At 30.7% G+C, this 22,670-nt stretch overlaps 1 protein-coding gene across 1 annotated transcript in view; it reads left to right on the top strand.

Annotated features, from left to right (window-relative positions):
- LOC122269713 (uncharacterized) overlaps nucleotides 1-22,670 on the top strand; it is a 35,377-nt gene that overhangs the window by 2,843 nt on the left and 9,864 nt on the right. The window contains exons 4-5 of the mRNA XM_087151532.1: nucleotides 16,886-17,181; nucleotides 17,269-18,292. Coding sequence (XP_087007658.1) covers nucleotides 16,886-17,181; nucleotides 17,269-18,292 — 1,320 coding nt within the window. The remainder of the gene's footprint in view (nucleotides 1-16,885; nucleotides 17,182-17,268; nucleotides 18,293-22,670) is intronic.

Below are 22,670 nucleotides of genomic sequence, written 5' to 3'. Positions count from 1 at the left end.
TCAACTTTGTTAGCAATCAAGTTTCTAATGTTGAATAACCTAGTTTTTGTTGTGTATGTAATAAAATATCGTCCCAAAATAGATAGTTTTTTTGTTGCTCATAGTCATGTTCATTTTTTTTAATAATTTTTCTGTCCACTTGATAGGAAAATAATTATAAATACTCTTAAATTGCCATAGTTCTGAATAAAATTATCAAAAGTATTGAGTACTAGCCGCCTTTAGCGGTGAGCTTGATCACCTTTCCAAATTATTTAGTACAACTTACATTGCCCTATAGTAATGGAGGGAGCACTTTCAGCTTTTGAAATTTTTTTCAAATCCTTCAAAAAGTACTGAGCATGGATTATTTTGTTATTTAGAGATGTTTATGTCAGGAAATTTGTCATACTTATCAATAAGTTTCAAAGCTTTCACAGGCTTAAAGGAGCGATAATAAATTACGAACTAAAACAAGTATTTTTGAACACCCTATGACAGAAAAATATAGCCATAAGCTTGTAACTTGCTTTGACCACTTCAGTTGTTATTTTTTATCGATGAATAACATTTCGTAAACCTAGCTAAAGTATATATATATATAAAACAAAAATTTGGCTATAATATAAAAAAATTTTCAGAACAATTTATTAAAAAAAAATTTATTTTATATTTTTTTATTTATTTATTAAAGATAAAAAACCTTACAAATTGTGCAAATTCTGAGCATTTAAACTAGTTATTTCATACCTCACATGCGCTGAGAAAAGGTAAAAAAAAATTTTTTCATAAAATTTCGCAGTTAATTGCTTTCCGTGTCTAATGAAATAGACTGATTCGAATATCTTTCACATTTAAAAAGTTTTTAGCAATTTTCTGCTCAGTTTTTGTACTTTTTCAAAGAAACCTCTGAATGATAATGAGTTTCCCACAAATTTTATTTTGTACTATTAAATAAGATTTATTGAAAATGACAGCAGCATTTTGGGGGATCATCCTCCATGAAAGTATGTTTTCTCTCTTTATATCATCACATTTTAATGTACTATTGTAAGGTATCATTTGTTGTTTAATTTTGTCTTATGATGCAAAATGTAATTTTTTTGAAACCCCTTATCATTTAGAAGCTAGGTTTGTGGAAATTTTATGCAATAATTACTAATAAGCACCAAAGTAATAAGTACAAGTTACACGCTTATTGTTGTATTTTCTAGTATAGTGTATTCAAAAATATTTGTTTTCGGCCTTTCAAATCCCAGAAAGCTGTAAAATTTATTGATAAGTATAGGAAATCGCATGACCCAAACATATCCGAAGTTATAGAATTAACTTAGCATTTCTTGAGAAATTTATAAAAATGTCAAAAACCGAAAGTGTTTCTTCCATTATTGTAGGTAGTGGAATAAGCTTGAAGGGTAATGAAATTCTTCTAGCAAGCTTCAGTGGCGTAGCGAGCTTAACTCGCTCCCGGGGTACAATACCTTTTTAGCGCCCCCCCCCCCATTCGAAAACCATATAATATTAATTATAAATAAATAAATTAAAATAAATAAAGTCATAGGCACAAGCTAGGCTTTAAATTTGAGACAAAAAATGTAGTTGAGAAAACAAGACTAGATTTTGAAATGTATATGATCATCTAGAATTAGTTCAAAAGATACCTATTATTTATTTTGCATATTTATAAAGAAATATTTTAAGAACACGCAGTTTTAAAACAATAAAAAAGTAAATATTTATTGTTTCTAAGCTGATACATAAATTTAATAATAATATGATTTTAATACATTATTAAAACTAATTATTATGTATAAATTTTCCTTGCTTTTGATGAAGCAAATTTATCAATAATATCATCAAAGTTGATAATTTAAAATTTTCTCCTTCCACACTTAAAAATGCTAGGTAACTTAGGCGATTTTGCTGAATGAACGTTTCCAGCTAGTAATTGATGCTGAGATAGTCTGGAATATTTGAAGCGTCAGGTTTGGAAAAACATCTTCTCCATACGAGATTATAAAAGTAAGAAATTCTAATGGAGTTTTAGGTTCAATTTCTTTTCTACTGCGGAGTAACATTTTACAGTCACATAATATTTCGATTAAAGAGTTCTATTCCATTGTAAAATTCACTCAAATTTTTGCAATTTTTTTCAAGATCGTTATCAACATTTTCCTTGTTTAATAAGTTTTCAAAGTCTTGTAGAAATCCATACTTGAAATTAAGGTCACTTAATCGTGTACATATTTCTTGTTGGAGACGATCAAGAACACTTTTCATAACGAGAGAAATTTCACTTTCAGCGGAAAGACCAACATCTCTAGCCGGGACATTTTGCGGCTTCTTCTTACAAGTATTCTTGTATCAATATCCCATTTTTCGCAAAGAGACTTCGCTTTTTCTATTGCCTCTTCACAGAGCTTGTCTCAAATTTCGGCTAGTTCAGTCACTAATGATTCAATGGAACGCTTCTCTGAAATTCATTCTAGGATCTTGTAATATGAGCAGCACACGATCCTTAAGATTTCATACCAGAAATGAACTAAAGTTATGAAACTAAAAATTACTATCATTTGCAACAGAATTGTAGCCCAGGGCTGATTGTGCTCCGGAAAAAATCCGGATTTCCGGTTTTTTCGCCAACAATGATCCTGAAGTTTCCGGAGATCGAAGGTCCAGACGTTTCAAAAAATTATTGATCACAGAAGTTTCCGGAAGTCAAATTTTCAAAGGTGGAATTAAAAAACACAGTTTATTTTATTAGTTTGTAAAGGAGAGCCAGAGAGATACTTTATAAGCTTATATATTCATGATTAATATTCAATTTTTATCAGTAAATAGTTGTTATAATCATAAACCCCAGAAAGAAAGACATATTTGTAAACTTTAATTACTTCTCCAGGTCATCATAGGTATGTGCAAAATTTTAAATATATTTTAAGTAAACTAAGAAATATTGAGAAAAAGGAAAGAAAAAAAACAATGTTTTAATTTTTTTCTAATTTTTCAATTTAAACCGGTTTTTTTTTTTTTTTTTTTTTTAAACTCAAGAAATTTTCCGGAATTTTGATCTGGGCTCACTATCACCCCTGGTAGCCTCACTTCTGGTGTCACTTGTAGTGGTAGTGTCCTCTGCTAATTTTTCTAATAGTTCTACTATACTCTTCAGCCCATCGACGATAGCACCGTCGTTACGCATGAGCACACCCAGGCTGTGCCCGAGGGCACTCAGGGGGACCTTGAAAACCTCACTTTTTATAAATTATATTTAGAAAAACTGAAAATAAACAAAATTGCGTTATGTTTTAAAAATAAATATATTCCATTGTATAAAGTGTGCATTTTGTTATTCTTTTTACACATAGTGATCGATTATCATGCAAACAACAATAATTTGAATAGTTTATCACCGGGAGAACTTAAAAAGTCTACCGAAATCTATTTTTCTACGTTTTAATGAAGTTTTTTATGTGGATTCAATCTTTTGGGGAAATCAAAATGTATTTAAATTTGTTTAAATTACTGCATGCGTTAAAAATGCTCTTTTTTATGCATGTGAAGTTTTTTTTTTAGTTCGATTTTAAACAGTATACAATGTTATAAGGGCCCAAAAAATTTCTGTGCTCGGGCCTTTCCTGCATGCTAATAAGACGGTCCTGATCGACGATAACGCTAACCGCTTGTATTCTGGCTATCCATAGTATTTCAGATTCACGTCTGACAGTTTTTGTTAAAGCATTTTTTAATAATTCTCCTCGTAACGTTGAACGTGACAAAAAGAGATATATGTTTTCAATTATTTCAAAACATGTGGCAACGATTGGATCTTGTTTTGCTGCAGTAACTCCTACTAAATTCAATGAATGGTTATCACAATTTACAAATAGTGCTTTATGATTTAAAATATATTTTCCAGAAATCAATTATAATAAAAATTACCCAGCAATTTTTTTTGTTTTGCGGAACATTTGGCGCCCCTTTGTGAGTAGCGCCCGGGGCATGATGACTCACCTTGCTCCCCCCCTCGCTACGCCACTGGCAAGCTTCTATCCCTTCAGAACCGAATTTAAACCTTGCTGGTTCCTTAGCTATTGAAGTAGTGGAGCCTTTATTTGCTCAACTCCATTTTCAATACACCAAGAGCAAACTATAACAACAAATTGTGTTATTTACAGAAGCATTTCAAAATATTACTTGGTTATCGAAAATATCTCTCAATATTAAAAAAAATTATACAAACCGCCGCAGTTTTGAGTGTTCAACTTTGTTTTGCTGCATAGAAATGACAAGACTTTGAGAATTTCGTATAACAATATGTTTGTAGAAAAATGCACAGGGAATATGGGGAAATAAAAAAAAATACCATTTGCTTATTGGTTCGAAACTTGTCGCAAAACTGCTAAACTTGTCGCGGTCGGCAGTGGACTGATTGTCAAGACACGTTTCCCAGCAGATCACCTAAGTCAAGCATCACTGGCTGCGGTCAGTGTGCGAGTGAGCGACCGCTTGGATCAGTCTGCGTAAGGACCGAGGGTGTGCGGTATTGATCCTCGTTAAACTTTCCTACCGTAAAGTGCTCGACTTCGCGCGTAGGTCGTCGGGCTACCGAAGCCATCCCCTCTGCAGAGGATCAAAATTGTGATGGCATGTCTTCGGATCATTCTCAGGGATGTTTACCAGACGGTCGCCAATAGCCCACTGTGCAGCTCTTGTGTGACGTAAATGAACTAATCAAAATGTTAAACTTGTCGCAGAAAGGATCATGTGCACCACTATGTCGGCTGCAGGGATGAAATTACAAAATTTAATTTGACTTACTGAAAGCCAATTTTGTTTATGAACGTAGCTCTAGCTTTTTTTAAAACTATCAATTAAGTTCTTTTCTCAAGGAGCATTTAGGGTATTGCTGTTTGTGGTAATTAACTGCCAACCGCAGAAACTGCTCCCACACTGAATCATGGTAATGCCCGCTTTTTGAAGCCGCGACATTTATGTGTCTCCACTTTAATTTCTTTTTTAATGTCTTTCCCTCTCAATTTTTAGGATGTTATTTCTGTAACATACTTTTTGGCTTCTGTTATGGTATTCCCAAGGTGATATTCGATATGTTATTGCTTTTCATTTTTCTCCTGTTGTAGTAATCCTTTCAGTTCTCATATGAGGTAATTACTTCCTCTGAAGAAACATACATCTTTTTTCGACGGATTCGGTTCTGAATGCGGTCCAAAGTTTGGACCCTTTATTGTTTATTAAATTGAATGAAAAGTGAATTGAAAATTTTTTTTCATCCAATTATAAAGTTCATTCCATCCAATTGTCAAAAAACTTTTTTCGCAAAATTAAATAATATAACAAAATGCTTTTCTCTATACTCTTTGTTTGAAGTACGATTCAAAAAAATATGGAATATAACGTTTAAATAGACCTTTCATATTAGATCATTTAATTTAGTAGAGCGAAATTAGTTAAGTTTTAACTCTAATAAGAAGACTAAAAAGATACATTTTTTTTCCTGCTTAGTTAAAAATATTTTACCGATGTGTTTTGGATGTTCCTTCTCTAAAAAAAGAGATTCCATTTTGTTTTTGCTTGCATACGAAAAAATATCGAACAGTTTTCTTTTTTAAATTTAATAAGCCGCCATAAAGAAGGAACGTCACTCTGCTACATTGAAGAAATCTCCAGTCCAACTGATGATCCTGTTGTTCGGCTAACAGTCATTCGTCTCAAATAACAACGCCCCTATAGGTCATTGCGTTCACTTTCGAATACTTGAATAAGTGCAATAAGCTACTTTTTGTTGATCAAACAGAGCTATAAGCTAGAAATTATCGCTGATGTTATCTTATGATACAATATATAATAATAATGAATGTATGATTGATTGAATTGTCTATAGTTAAATTTAAAACAATGGCTAACGTTAAGCCAATCAGAGAATTCCATTTCGTTTTTCTTTCATCCAGCTCGAACGGCTCGTCGTAGAATGTTTTAATGTCCTCAGTGACCTTCCTTGTGCTTCAAAGTATCTATATACCAAGTTTCATAGATTTCGGATGACAGGTTTAAGCATCAGCAAAGAACAAACCCACGCATCCACACAGATTCAGACATTCATTTATAAATTACTAGCTGAGCACACGTTCTTCGCACGGGGTGAATAAAAAATAGGTAAAAAATCAGTAAAAAATAAGCTAATTATCAATAAATCATAGTAAAAAAAAACACTGCGAAATCTTATAACAAAAAAGCGTATTCCGACACAATTGAAGAGCTTGATGGAAGAACCAGGTAAGTGACATTTTTAGGGGAATTAATGAATCACTGCTTTTGTTTTCTTTTAAATCTTGACATAAATTATTAGTATGTTAGCATTATTTTTATTTCACATTAGGCAATAAGGTTTTATTTTTTAGGTAATTTGGTTTTATTTAAAATTAGGAACAAATAAAGCAAAGAATTATTCGTCCCGCCTTCTACTAAATTAGTAATAAAATAGTTTGGATACAAAATTTTTTCTTTCTGAAAATATCATTTACCTGCTTCTTCCACTAAGTTTTTCAATTAATATAGCAAAAATAATTTTAAAAAAATTATTTAATATTATTTGTTGCCTTTTTCGGTGGCTTTATGTTATTGAAATAAGTAAAACTTTTTTTTTTGTTGTTTATTCTATTAGAATAAAGATAAGATGTATTTAGAATCACTTGGCATGAAGCTATTACTCGCGGCCAAACAACAAACAAACAGTCAAAATTTACCACAATCAAATAGTTTTTTCAAATAGGAACTTGCATTTTTTTTTTTAATATTTTAGTACAAATATTTTCCATAATATATCTATTTTTTTTAGAAATTATTGTACTGTAATTTATATTTATATTAAGTAAAATATATTAATATATTATAATTAGAGGGCCTGAAAAAAAAAGAAAGAAAAGTGAGTCTGGCAACCCATCTGCGTCGAAGGGTTAACCGAATATTCACATGGTATGATTTTTTTATTGACAAATACATATGTTTCTTTTTTTGACACTAAGTTAACAAAAATTGTAAAGGTATTTTTATTAGTAAACTTTTTATTTATTCCTAACGGTATTTTCCAACAATATTTATTTATCAACCTTTCTTTGTATTTTTTTTAATATATCACGCATTCGATGTTGATTATTATTCCAAATTAAAGATTAAAAGCTAAAAAAGGTACTCAATTATTTGCCCAATTTAAAAAATTATTAAAGCATTAATTTCAATTTTTATTGATTTCAACGTTCCCTCTTACATATACATTAGTACAAATCTGCAAGTTGCCCTGTATTAAAAAAAATAATAATAATTTGCAAGTTGCCTTTTGTATTTATTAAAAAAAATAATAATAATTTCCACACGTTGCGGGTGTAATGTGAACTGGAGATGTATTTTCAATTTTTAAGTACAAAAACTCAAAATTCTGTGAATAATAACAATTGTGTGAACAGTATTTTTTATTTTTTTTTTATGTTGGACAAGCATTAGTAATGTATGAAACAATTAAAATGGTCAATTCTTCCTTGTATAGGAAATATTCAAAATTTTTCGTTGTTAATGTGATTTGAACAACCAATGAAAAAATGAAACACGCAATCATTTACAAAGCAGACTTTTTTCAGTTAATTTGTTTTTACAATATATAATATTACATTGCATTACATTGCTGTATCAATACGCGCATTGATGCAGCATTACATTATACAATACTATACAATAAAATATTATTATATTATATTATATTATATTATATTATATTATATTATATTATATTATATTATATTATATTATATTATATTATATTATATTATATTATATTATATTATATTATATTATATTATATTATATTATATTATATTATATTATATTTTATTATATTATAATGTTAATATTCATTTACAATTCATGTTCATATATTATATTCCAAATTTTGTTATCCTTCTCTTCTATAGGGCATGAAACATTTGTAATTTATGTTACTAAACAGTCTTCAGTCATGGCTTGGAGCTCTGTAAATGGCACATCTTTACGTTTGTACATTTACACCAGTGCAACTCAGGGTCACTCTCGGTTTTACTTTAGTTGAAGGCCTCCTTTTTTCACCATACTCTATTTTCTTCTTGTTGTTGTTGTTCATTTACGTCACACTAGAGCTGCACAATGGGCTTCGGATCATCCCTGAGGATGATCCGTAGACATGCCATCACAATTTTGATCCTCTGCAGAGGGGATGGCTTCGGTAGCCCGACGACCTACGCGCGAAGTCGAGCACTTTACGGTAAAACAGTTTAACGAAGACCAATACCGCACACCCTCGATCAATACGCAGACTGATCTAAGTGGTCAACCCACCCGCACACTGACCGCAGCCAGTGATGCTTGACTTCGACGATCTGTTGGGAACCGTGTCTTAACGACCAGTCCACTGCGGGACTCTAATTTTTTGTACTGATAGTATTGTAGATTATATATAAGTGCGACGAGCTCTCTGCGTTAGCTTAGAGCTCTGTGTTTCCATTAATGAAGCTTCTGATAGGACACGGACGTGAATTGCGATGCCCTCTGTTGGGGCTGGACGGAGTTAAGTTACAGTAATTATATCAAATGGTAATAATATAAATTTTCATTGCTTCTCATTCTGCTTTTGTCGCGTTAATTGTTTTTCATTCTTGACAGCTTTTTCTTCCTCGCTTTTGTCTCTTCTCTCTTAGGTAGACATTGTTAACATTTAAAAATTTTTAATCTTTTCCCGTGTGGTTTCGTGATCTATTCCTTCTTCAGAAAAAGAATCTGATGCATAAATTGAATAAATACAGCACTAAAAATCCTAAAATACGTATTTAACAAATTGTAAATATTTTTGTTGAAATGTTTTAAAAGTTTTTTCATTGGAAAAGTTAATTGTAAAATTTTGCTTTACTTATAACTCAGCATAAAAATTTTATGCTAATTTAATAAACATTTAAATAACTGTTACAATTATTCTTATTTTCTTTTCTTCTATTTAATTTAAGCTAAAATAGACTAGAAATATGCTTTTAACATATTTTAAAAAATTAAAAAAAAAATGGCCATAAAATAATAAAATTATACATTAAAATTAAAAAAAAAAGAAAGCGCTAAAGATTTTTTTTTACTTCAACAAAAATTTTACCTTTTTAATTATTTTCTTAATCATATATTATTTACAAAAATATTTTTATGAAGAATCAACAACTAATCAATCAAACTGGATTAATAAATGATTATACACAATTCCACAAGCTCAAATGTGAATTGATGTGACTTTAAATAAATATCTCACACGCAGCAGAAATAAATTAAATTAATAAATTAAACTAAACTGAACTTTAGTTAATAAATTAAACTAAATTATTTATTATTTTCTAGGCGAGCAAAAAATATAATGATGAAAATAAAGTCGACATGTTTCGAGTGCTCAAAAATAGCTCCCATTCGAAATTTCGTTCCCCATGGTCGAAAACAAAACGCAAAACCGCTAGAGGGCGTCAAAGTTTATGTTCTTATATGAGGCAAAAACACACAAAGAACGATGAAGTTAAGTTATAAAAGCAAATTTAATGACATGTGATTACAATAAGTGTTCAAAACAGTGGCCGGCAGCGGCTATGCATGCAGAACAACGGCAAAGAAAAGATAGGCGAATATTTTGAAACACACCAGGCATATCACGAGCTTTTCCTGCAGCGGCCGAAAGCTTGGCGACAAGTAACGCAGTGCAGTAACTCGCAACAGGAATGGAGCTTTTACGTTTGCATCAAACAACTTTCCAAATGCACCAGCACCTTGGCGTTTTGTTTCAGACCATGCATTCTTTGATAAAAATTGTTTGCTTGGGTGTGTACTATCACTTCCTAAAATTTTGCCCATCTTTTTAGAATCACCCTGTGTATATATATTGTACACATGTACCTAAATACATTCGACATGCATATATGCACAATGCGCGTATATCTAAATATAATTGCAATACAATGCATACAATTTATGTAAATTTTCTAAATTTTAAAACTTTAATTATTACGACCACTAACAACAACTCAAGCAATTTAAATGACTAAATTAAAAGATATTTAAAATCGATTGCTAGTTTTACTTATTCTATATCATTTTAAAAGTATTTGAATAAAAAATCATTTTCAAATATTTGAGGAAATTTACTTTTACATAACATAATGCATGATTCAGAAAAATGTTTAAATGTAAAAAAATAGTTTAATTTTGTAAGTTAAAATTATATTTAAGAATTTCAAATAAGATTATCGTTTGCTTTCAAAAACGATTAGAAATTCGCGATCGCAACGAACTATAGGGGGTATTGTTGTATGAGACGAATACCTGCGATTTCTATGTGAACAGTCATTCAGTTACTCTGGAGATGTCTTTAATGTAGCGTGTAGCATTGTAACGCTCCTTCTTTATTGTGGCTAATTAAATTTAAAAAAGAAAAGTTTTTGATATTCCTGTTGAAGTATCAGCAGCCTACAACTCAACTCTATTATAGTTGTATTTTAATTTAGATATGCTGTTATTCGAATTTGTAATTAGGCTTCCAAAATTATTGTAAATATCGTAATATAAAGCGTTTTCATTTTATAAAATTCCATAGTGTTTATTTCGAATCTTTAAACAAGTGGCGTCCGCGACAAGGACTATGGAAAATTTAAAACGTAAGAGAACGCAACTTCGGCGATTATTTACAAGATCTTTAAACGAAATGGAAGCCGTCTTGAAGACAGAAAAGGTAACTAAAGAGGATTTGATATCTGTTTTCAATACTTTACAAGATCAAGCTGAAAGGTTATTTATGAATGGGTGGTCTAATGTAAACAATAACAAGCGTCCTTAAACCGGAAAAAATTTAGAAAATTTCCGGTGTATCCCTCCGCTTATGTTATGACTACGAGGCAGGGCCGGATTTAAGCTTGGCGGGGCCCTAAGCTACTGAAAATGATGGGGCCCTTTTAAGTTCAATTCTATTTCTATACACCTAAAGTAAACTGTCGTATTTTTTATTGCTGAATATTAACATTATATTATTAAAAATTTGATAATATTGCTTGATTGTGATGGGAATAAATTTTAGAGCCTTTCTATTATTGCACATATTTTTTGAACGAGGAAAAAAAACAGAAACTCATTTTAAGAACATTTTAAGCACAGAGTGAAGATTTGGCATGTTAGAAGAACCATTATATGTTTAACAGAGTTTTTTTTTTTTTTTTTTTCAAATTCTGAGTATATGTTACTTGGAATTTTAAATGATTTTTTTTTTTTTTTTTTTTTTTTTTTTTTTTGCAAATTTTTTTTTTAAAATTTTTTTTTTTTTCAACGTTACATTTCGCTTTGCTGCTCTGTGACTTAGAAACATGAAATTATGAAGGTGTGCCAAAAATAAGCAAGGAGTTAGAAAGAACATAAGAAAATACAATTTGATTAGTAGTTTTATTTTTTTATAACCGCCGTTGAACAACCGACTTAATTTTGAGTTTACGACTACAAATGTTTAACTCCGTATAATATTGAATAATCACCTTATAATTTTGAACTCAATCCAGAAGACAAGAGAGCTGGATCAGTACCCAGAGGTATTGATTTGTGTGAGAACTTAGAGGACTTTGTGACCACGGCAGATTTAACATGCACCAGTCAGCATTTTATACATGGGTATTCTTCGTCCGGCTGGATTTGAAATCCAATTCCCACGAACACGAGTTCAACGCCCTACCAACCAGGCTATCCCGGCCAAATTATTAGTTTATTTTATAATAGTCATTGAACAGCCAACCCAATTTCGAGTTTACGACTACTAATGTTCAACTTATTAGACTTGTAATTTTAAACTCAATTCAGAACACAAGGGAACTCCAGGATCAAGTATTGGAAGAAATTTTTGTCTTGGAGGGGGACGTTTTGATGAAACTGACCAGCATTTAAGTTACATGATGAGGAAAACCACAAAAGCTTTCCACTGTCAGTCTGACAACAAGGGGACTCTAACCTATGATCCGTCTACCACTGAGGATATTTTATTTCGGCACAGTGGCTGCTGTAAGCCGGGTGTAGAATTCGTATCGACCCGTCAACACCGGGATTCGAACTCAGTGCATCTTCCCTGGGTAATAACTCTGTAGGAGGTACCAATTTTATTGATTTGCCAAATTTTAGTCATCGTCAAAATGTAAATAGAAATTCAATCGGAATTTTCGTAGAATAAAAAGATGGAAATAACCCGTTTTTGTTCTTAATCTGCATTGATTAATCAGAAGCAACCATGAGGGTTAGTGTGCAAAAGAAACAGGGGGTGTAGCTTTCTAGTTTTTTAAATACTTGTTACATTATTAGTTTTTAACATGCATACTTTAAAAAAAATAAGAAATACATTTTTCAGTATTAAGAAATAATAATTAAAAACTGTCATCAGCTGGAATAGAACCCGCGATCTCACAGTTTTGTGTTAGATTTCATAATCATCAGCCCCAAATATGCACACCTGCCTTGCGTATATATTTATTTATTATTATTATTTCTTTTTTTTTTTAATTTAATAAATGAAATCATTTGGATACTTGACATTCTTGAACTGGATACTTTTAATGCTTGACATTCGTTATTGCAGAATAAAAAGCTTTGAAAGACAAATCTTAGTTAATGTTTAATATTTCATTAAAGAAAACACATAACCCGTATTGAAATCTAACGAATTGTCCCTGATAAATTTTGTGGCAGTAAAAAAATTGAAGCCTGATGCATGTCCGGATTTTTGAAACACTTTCTAGTTTTACTATTTAATCAAATTGGTTTCGATGTCTTTCATCCCGCCAGTTTCATTAGTGATTCAGCATATTTCTATATCATTTTTGATTCGTTCTTTCTTAATATTAATTTGTTTGCGACATTTAATTTGTATAACTTTTTTACTACATTTTTTCGAGGAGTTTAGAAATATAATATCGAGGGGATTAACTGAAGTTAAATTGGCTTTTTTTGTATGCCTCTTTTACTTACATCATCCACACACCCACACGCGACTGACTGCTTCGTAGAAACAGATATTAAATAGTCTCTTGATCAAATGATGGGACAAAATTTGCCTTTTAAACAAATCAAAAAACTTTTCAACCTTTTAAAATTGTTTATTTTTAAATAATTTATTAATACTCAAATTGTTTAAAAGATATGTTCCTTTTCATTGACAACACAGTTTTATATTTTATCTAGTCATTTATTTGTATTTTTTAAACTTTTTTTTTATTTGTTTTTATTGTATTAAATTAAATGCACAGATTTAAAATAAAAACAAATCTGCCAAAATTTTATAAATAGTTTCAATTTGCAATTTTAGGAAGTTACTTCGACTTTGCTTTAAAATTTTGAAATCCTTATAAATAAAAAAATTTAGATGCCTTATTAACTTTAAACACATAATAACAACACAAATCAGGGAGTTAAAAATAGAAACAAGTATGATCAATAAACAATAAAATCATAAGCTAACTAAATAAATGAATTTTGTGGACGAAATATCATATTTCGGGGATACATTGAAAATTTGGTCAGACAGGAGGTTTGAACAATATTTTTTACATATATATTTAAACATTTGTTTAGCTGATGATCACTTGATTTCAATGCTCTATCAAGCAATATCACATGCTGCTTCTGTCTATTAGCGGTAAGTAAAATTAAAGTAAAACCACATCTGTTATCTCAATTTCATCTAAAATAGACCAAATCAAGAATTTTGACTGATAGGCCTGTCAAAGAGAGAATTGAATAGTGGCCCACCATTTAAATAAATAAAGAAAGGAGTTCACGGATTCATATACGATTAATTTGGAAAATAACAAATTAAAATCAATTACAATAATTAAGTAAATTAAACAATTAAGCTAGTTAAAACATTTAGGATAATTAAAAGGAAAAAAAGCTTTTATAATAAATTGGAAAAAATATATTTTTCAAAAAGGAAATGTTAAAATTAAACGAGAAGCTCCTTAACGGCAATGAGACACAACGGAAAACTCGAAACAGAGTGACCCTAAACAAGATTCTCACACAGCCCTAGAAATTTTTTGCCCAGAAATCAGACAAAAGGGTGTTTCTGTGGAGATGGACAAAAGAGCCCACAGCAATTTAAAGAAGCTGAAAACATTTCCCACAGTGTAAATTGAGGCGGCTATTTGACTACTCCATGGAGTCTAGAGTACCGCTTTTTAGGATCCATGAACTACTCTCATCACTGGTAGCTACGAAAGCTACAGGATATTTTCATAAGTCAACAGGCCTTTTTATTGCTCTTTTGGTTAGAAAAGTGAAGAGTAACAATTATTTTATATTTGTAAACACTTCTATTAGATTTTGAAAAGCGTTCGCCAATGTAAAAAAGAAAAAAAAATGTATTTTAGGCTTTAGAGGGCTCTAAGTGCTCTAAGGACACTAAGTGAAACCAAAATCATGGTCAAGATACAGAATAGTCTTTCCCATCCAATAGAAATTAGAAATGGTGTACGACAGGGAGATGCCTTGGCATGTCTTCTCTTTAATCTAGCATTAGAAAAAATAGTAAGGGACTCAAACATCAACACCCGAGGAAATATCTTCAACAAATCAGTTCAAATATTGGCTTTTGCTGATGATTTAGATATTATCGCTAGAACGCAGACAGCACTAACACAATCCTTTTTATGTCTAGAGAAGGAAGCCATTAAGATGGGATTAAGAATCAATGAAAATAAAACTAAATATATGCCCTGCACAAAAGCTGGCTATAAAGAAACACAGTTTGAAATTGGAGCATACAAATTCGAAGCCGTTGATAGCTTCACCTATTTGTGGTCTAAGATTAACAACAAAAATGACACTACACAAGAAATACACACGTGAATCACGATGGCCAATAAGTATTTTTATGGCCTAAGAAAATATCTTAAGTCAAGCCTAATAAAAAGAAAAACAAAAGTGTTACTCTATAAATGTCTTATACGATCAGTGCTTACATACGCATGTGAGACCTGGACAATGACCCGTGGAGATGAAAATATGATAGCTAGTTTTGAGGGAAAAATACTGCGAAGCATTTTTGGTGGAATAAGTAAAAACGGTACCTGGTTTAGAAGATCAAATGCGGAACTCTACAAAGCATATAAAGAACTTGATGTCATTAAATTTATCAAAATTCAAAGGATTAAATGGGCAGGCCACATTATAAGAATGGAGGATAGCAGGACAACCAAAAAAGTTTTCTGTGCCAGGCCAACAGGTACAAGAAAAAGAGGATGACCAAACCTAAGATTTTTAGACTGCCTTGAAAAGGAGCTACAAATTTTAAAGATAATTAACAGGAGAACCTTGGCTAAGGGCATAGTCTTGGCATAGGCTTGTTGAGAAGGCCAAGGCCCATCCTGGGCTGTCGTGCCAATGAGAAGAAGAAGAAGAAGAAAACATTTCCCACAGTGTAAATTGAGGCGGCTATTTGACTACTCCATGGAGTCTAGAGTACCGCTTTTTAGGATCCATGGACTACTCTCATCACTGGTAGCTACGAAAGCTACAGGATATTTTCATAAGTCAACCGGCCTTTTTATTGCTCTTTTGGTTAGAAAAGTGAAGAGTAACAATTATTTTATATTTGTAAACACTTCTATTAGATTTTGAAAAGCGTTCGCCAATGTAAAAAAGAAAAAAAAAATTATTTTAGGCTTTAGAGGGCTCCAGCTCCGAATAAAACTTTAAAAAATGAAGGAAAAAGTTGGATCTGGGGGCCCTTGCCATCTCGGGGCCCCAAGCTACAGCTTATTTAGCTTATACGTAAATCCGGCCCTGCTACGAGGCGATGTGTGAACAAGCCTATGCAGTTTTGTTATTGTAATTTGGGTTCAAATCTAAACATAATTGTACCATTCATAAGAGCTTTCAGAAATGTATTGATTCTCAGAGGTCGTAAGGCCAAAAAAAAATTTGGAAAGTTAATATCTCATTGTGAATAATTCTTAAGGTTTGCCATGTTTTGTACTTTTTTCCCTTATTTGGCTACATTTGAATAAAATGTCGCCAAAAAATATCTTTTTAAGTTAGCCTAATTAGAAAATATTCTAATGATTATAATATTAATATGATAATGCTGAAGTTTAAAGGCTGAAAGAAAGAACTCGGTACGTGTGAAATACTGCAAAAGATATAATGCAATAATATGATTGCGCGTTTTTTCAATCTGCGGCGTAAAAATATATCGGAAGCAGTAACCCGGAAGTCTTGAAAGAGCAATTTTACCACTAGCGCCACCACCCTTAGCTTTACACGATCACCCATCCATAATATACGAAAAAATAGAAGTAATTTGGTTAGAAATAGAAAATTTTGATGAAACCGAATTTGCTAACGAAACAGATTTAACAGAAGATTACCGCGGTAAATGGGTTTCCATGAAAGCAAAAGTAGATTTGATTTTGGTGAAAATTTAAAAAAAAAACGAGGAAATTCTTGACGCGTTAAATGAAACAAAACGAAATTTTCGTCTCCCCAAATTAGAATTGAAACGTTTCGACGGCAATATTAAAAATTGGCTTGGATTCTGGGGACAGTTCAACAAAATTCATGAAGATAATAGCATTGATTCAGACGATAAGTTCCAATATCTTCTGCAAGAAACAGAAATCGGCACTTCGGCGAGAGATTTAGTCGAAAGTTTTCCGCCATCTGGTACCAATTAATTATAAAGCGGTTGAGCAATTAAAATCTCGTTTCGCCAAAGATGAATTATTAATCCAAATTTATGTTCGGGAACTGCTGAATCTTGTTTTAACCAAAGCAAAAAGTGGTGAAAATTTTACATTGCGTGTTCTTTATGATAAATTAGAAACTCAACTACGAGCTTTGGAGACTTTAGGAGTAACGTCTGAAAAATACGAAGCTATATTATATCCATTAGTTGAGTCTGCTTTGCCGGAAGATCTCATCAAGGAGTGGGAACGAACGCGTAGTAGAGTTGACGATAAGGACGATGCAAATATTTTAAGCAGCTTGTTAGGATTTTTTCGATCGGAAGTTGAAAGTGAAGAGAGGCAACAACTTGCACGATCAGGTTTTGGAAGAAATCAAGAATTACCTATGTTCGCCATGAGAGACAAAATTCCTACTGCATCTTGCATTGTAGCAAGTGAAAAGAAAAGGCTTGATAAAAATGTCAAGCAATGTTTATTTTGTAATAAATCCTCTCATAGTTCAATATAATGCTTTAAGGTTATCGACATGTCGCTGGAGGAGAGGAAGGAAGCTTTAAAGCAGAAACATGCGTGTTTCATCTGTTTTAAACCAGGTCACCAATCAAAGTTTTGTAAAGCCTATATCAAATGCCTTTTTTGCAAGAAAAGACATCACAATTTTATGTGTTCCGAAATACGACAAGAAGACCGAGACAAGCCTCCAGAATCAGAAGCAAAGGTTCTCTTATCTCCGAAGAATTCCTCAACCTTGTTGTTAACTGTATTAGTGAAAATTGTCAATAATGAGAGGTCTGGAATTGTACGTGGATTGTTAGATACTGGAGCACAGAGATCTTTTATAAGAAGAGATATTGCAAATAAATTAGGATTAAAACCAGTAGATCAAGAAGTATTGAGTCATGGACTTTTCGGGGGAAGTGAAACTAAACAAGAATCACATCAAGTGTATAACATTACATTGCAAAGTTTATGTTCAGATTTCAAGGAAAACATTTCCGTTTTGGATAAAGAAAAAATTTGTGGTTATATTCCACGCCTACAAAATTCTAATGTATATCCTATTTTGAAAAGGAAAGATATTAATTTAAGTGATACGGGCGAAGATGTACCGGAAATAGACTTACTAATAGGAGCAGATTACATTGGCGCATTATTAACAGGAAAAATTGAGCCAATTGACAAGAACTTGGTAGCTATTAAAACAAAATTCAGATGGACACTCCAAAGTAAACAAAGAAACTGCTCAAATTCTTCGCACAGGAACCAGGCTTTCTATTGCAATACGAATTCAGTTTCTCCAATTGCGTCTGTTGCGTCATTGAAAAAGAGAAAGAAATCCAAGACTGCCAAAGCTCAACCAGCTGAAGCCAAAGTTGAAAACTCAATTATAAAAGAAGAGGTAAAGGCTGAAGAAAATTCTACTGAAATGGTTAAGGTAGCCCAAGATCTAGTTGCAAAACTCGAAAGATTTAAAGATTATGGTGATTTGCAAGAACTGTCTACAATGCAGAACGAATTGACTAACCTTACTAACAAATTGAGTAATCAGATAGTTAAAATTGAGAAAAAATTAAAAAATACTGTTTTAACCGATAAAGGTGAAGTCAATACTCTACAAGAAAATGGAGAACTGCCCACGGAAGAAAAGAAAAAGAAGCGCACGAAGAAGAAAAATAAAAATGTACCACCAAATTAGTGACAGATTTCGTCACTAGAATTGGTCAACGGGTTAAAATTCCCAATAGACTAAACGTATGAAATGTTGCAATCACCTGAATTGCAAGGTGGGAGGTTGTTGAAGTATCAGCAGCCTACAACTCAACTCTATTATAGTTGTATTTTGATTTAGATATGCTGTTATTCGAATTTGTAATTAGGCTTCCAAAATTATTGTAAATATCGTAATATAAAGCGTTTTCATTTTATAAAATTCCATAGTGTTTATTTCGAATCTTTAAACAATTCCTTATGCAAACGAAAACAAGATGGTATCTCTTTTTTTTTAGAGAAGGAACATCCAAAACACATCAGAAAAAAAATAGTGCGTGGAGTCCCTCCGCGCGGAAGAAGTTAAACTTCGTAACCTGCGACGTTAATTGTAGAAGAATCAGCAGTCGTAGAAGGATCACTAGTTCTACTCAACGACTCTTTTTCCTGACCCGCTCGCTTCCGTGCTCTGTAATAACGGTAAGCGTATTGACAAAACATACCGTAGATTGTAAACGCGGCGATTGCAGGTGGAATTGGCGATGGATTACGCGTAAATGTGGTGGGAGAACGAAATTACATTAACCTAAACAGTGTAATTCGATATTCTTTTTCTCCTCCTCGTCTAGCCATAATGAATAAAAATAACTCATTAATTCTTTTTAAAAGAGAATTAAAAAAGAAAATAACCTTTTTATTATCAGGATCACTTTACAAATACACTGTATTCATATTTTATTAAACGCTATAATGTATATTTTATAAAACGATCTAGTTTTTTGATATAACAGATTCAATTTTTTTACAAGAATTGTGTTTGCGAAGAAATAAAAATAATTTACTACTACTGAACCAATCACAAAAAATAACATAACATTTTAATGCTATGTTTTATTGAAACGCTATTTTGAAGAATTAATTCTATTTAACTTTTATTGTAAGAAAACATAACCTGTTTTATTTTAGTGATATTTTCTATTAAATCAATATTCTCTATAAAAGAATAATGTAAGCTTTTTTATAAAGATTCTTTTTTTAGAAATTAACAAAGACATATTATTTACTAGAAAAAAAATTAAGTATTCAAAAATGTTATCACGCTTTAAAGTAATAGTTTTTTGTAAACGAAATAATCAATATTTTTAAAATAAAGTTTGAAAGAGTTTGTTTCATTACTAGAAGCATTCCTTATAAAAAAAATATATATTAAATTACTTTTTTTTGCATAATTTTATTAAATAACTTTTTTTTTGCAATGAGATGAGATCTTAAACTTGAAAAATTGATTCAATTCCTTAATATATATAAAAGTCGGTAAATACTTCATTCATTATGGAGGTCATAGATAACTTGATACCTTTTCAATATAAGAATAATAAATGCAATTATGTAATAGAAAATGCACAATTTTAAAAATATATTTTATTTACATATATTGTTTGCAGGTTATTCTGAAACTATCATACGTAACATAAATTTATTGATTCCTAAATACTGTTATATGAGTTTGGTAATTAAAAATATTATTAAAAAATAACATAATTAAAAAATAACATAATTAAAAAATAGCATAATTAAAAAAAATAACATAATTAAAAAAAAATTCAACCTTCAATTAAAAACTTTCTGTAGTCAAATATTAATAATAGTTATAATTTTTAACAACTTTTTTGGGCACAAATTTTTAATTCTCGAACTTAATACTATCCTTCATATGAAAATATCAGAAAATTTATAAAAGAAAAACTATATTTTAAAATTGAGACATTGGCGTCAACAGAGGTTAGATGTATGTGCTGAGTTTAAATAAATTATATGTTATAAAACTCACATTTAAGATTTAGATCAATTTATTATCAGGTCATAAGATTGTTTTTTAATAAATAAATGTAGTGATTGTTTGATTTACAATTGTAAGGTCCTGGGTGTTTAATGTTAAGTTATACATCTCTTTAGAAATAATATTTGAAATATGCAGAGCATGGCGGCATTCATTTCAACTTAAAAAACATCAACTTAACTTTCAATAACTATAGATAAATAAAAAGCAAAAGTTTGATAAAAACTTTAAAAGAAATACTTTTAGAAAAATTCTTTCTAAATAATATTTAAATAAAACACAATCACTTCGCCTGAGTGATTTTGTAAGGAATTCTAAACTTTATAATTTTACAAGTTAGGTGAAAAGTAAATATCTACAATGGTGGTAGGGAATTAAGGAAATTCTAAATCTAAATTTTGAGTCCTAGAACGTAAACATCTGATCATTAGATCAAAAGTTAGTTTTAGATTTTTCGTTTATTGCTCACTGTACACTAAAACGTGATTTTTTTTTCTTTTGAAATTTTGATTTCAATGCCCTTACTTCAACCTCCTTCAAGTTATGCTTACTTTATAAATTTAATCACAACTTTATTTTTCTTTTCACTTTTAAACTGTCAACTTTTTTTCCATTTGTAAATTATGAAAAAAGTTATTAATCTGATTGCGAAAACAGTTAATTTATTAAAATTGAACATTTTCAATTAATTCCTTTTAATAGTCATTTATATTATTAATAATAATAATTATTTGCACAAAATTATAATAAAGGAAAGTTTGATTAGAAATTTAAAAGTTCTTGCTGCAACAATTAGGGAATTTCTATTGACAAATTCAAGTAATTTTTTTTCCGGAGCAAAATGCATTTTTTTTATAAAATTATTTTTACAAAACTGTGTATAATGAACATTTCAACAAAAATAATTAGTACAAAATAGCTGCTAAAAATTCTTTTAAACATTTATAAATATTATACATTTATAAATTTCAGCTTTTCGCATTATTGCTAAATAATCTCTACGTCGAAAAAATATTTAAGGAATTCCATAATAACTGAAAATTAAATAAAATTTAAAAAAAATTGTAAATGGTTATCGAGCAGAACCATTAAGTTTAATTAATGAATATAGAATTAGTAACAAAGTCCCTGCTGATCAATAAATTTTTTTTAATCTTTTAAGTAAACAAACTTTATTGTAATAATCATTTCATTATTAAGGATTAGAGGTTATTATGAAATTATTAATATTAATTTGTGGATGACTAGGTAAAGAAGTTCACTACACGAAATGTATTTAATGAAAGTTATAAAATACAGAAGGGGCTATGGTGGTAATAATATATAATTTTTTTATCTTAGTTTTATTACGACCTTCTAAAAAACGCTAATAAACTCAATTATGTTAACAAATACAAACGATAATGTCGGAGCTATAACAAAAAAATACGCTTTATATTTCATTTAATGCAGTAGAATCTAATTAAGATCAGCTTATTTGAAACTCTGAAATGTCACACCCATATGTAACTTGGTGAATGATAGATACTTGATACCAAAAACAAAACAAAAACATAAGCACACAGCTGTTTGGCGATTTGCGAGACGCTCCTTCAACACCGCTAGAATTTTCGCCAACCCTTTTACAATCTACGGTATGTTTTGTCAATACGCTAACGGTAATATTGAGCATTTTTCCCTCGTGGACCTCTTGAACCAGTGGAAGTGCTTGCGGTTGCCTCATCGTCTCGTCATGGAAAATGTATTTGTATTAATAATGTATGTGAATGCGTCATAATGTAATTTCAAAAGAGAAAACCTAACAATCAATTGATATTCATAAGAGACGTACCTTGACATAACCTTGAATCCGTCGCATTGTCCGTGGGATTGTTTTCACTCATTTTTTACAATTGTTATCCACTGAATTTGAAAATAAAAAATACTCCCCTATTAAATTATATGTGTATCAAATCAAACTAAAAAGATATTTATAGAAAACAATACTTTTATTGTTTTTATGCTAGTGAGAACCAAAACAATATGGAAATGAATGAGGGAAAACTGGATCCTACCACGTGATTTCCCGGCCAATAAAAATGTAGCGTTAAACGTTTAACGCAACCTTGTTGGAAGTCGCATAAGTAGTATAACTTCAAAAATAATTGTACACAAACAGAAAAAAAATATGTATATTCTTATAAGAGTTAAAACCTAATGCTCGAGAAATAGTTTTACTAAATTTAATGATATAACAAGAATGCCTATTTAAACTATACATTCCATAGTTTTAAGAATCATATTACTTCAAAAATTAAAATGAACAAAAAATATACATAAGCCTCATAATTTTATGAAATTTAATTTTGTAAAAAAAGTTTTTTAAAAACAAT

Source organism: Parasteatoda tepidariorum, chromosome 9, assembly GCF_982258835.1.
Source record: "Parasteatoda tepidariorum strain Cologne lab strain chromosome 9, Ptep-v5.0, whole genome shotgun sequence".
Classification (NCBI taxonomy): domain Eukaryota; kingdom Metazoa; phylum Arthropoda; class Arachnida; order Araneae; family Theridiidae; genus Parasteatoda; species Parasteatoda tepidariorum.
This window is presented reverse-complemented; position numbering and strand designations above follow the sequence as displayed.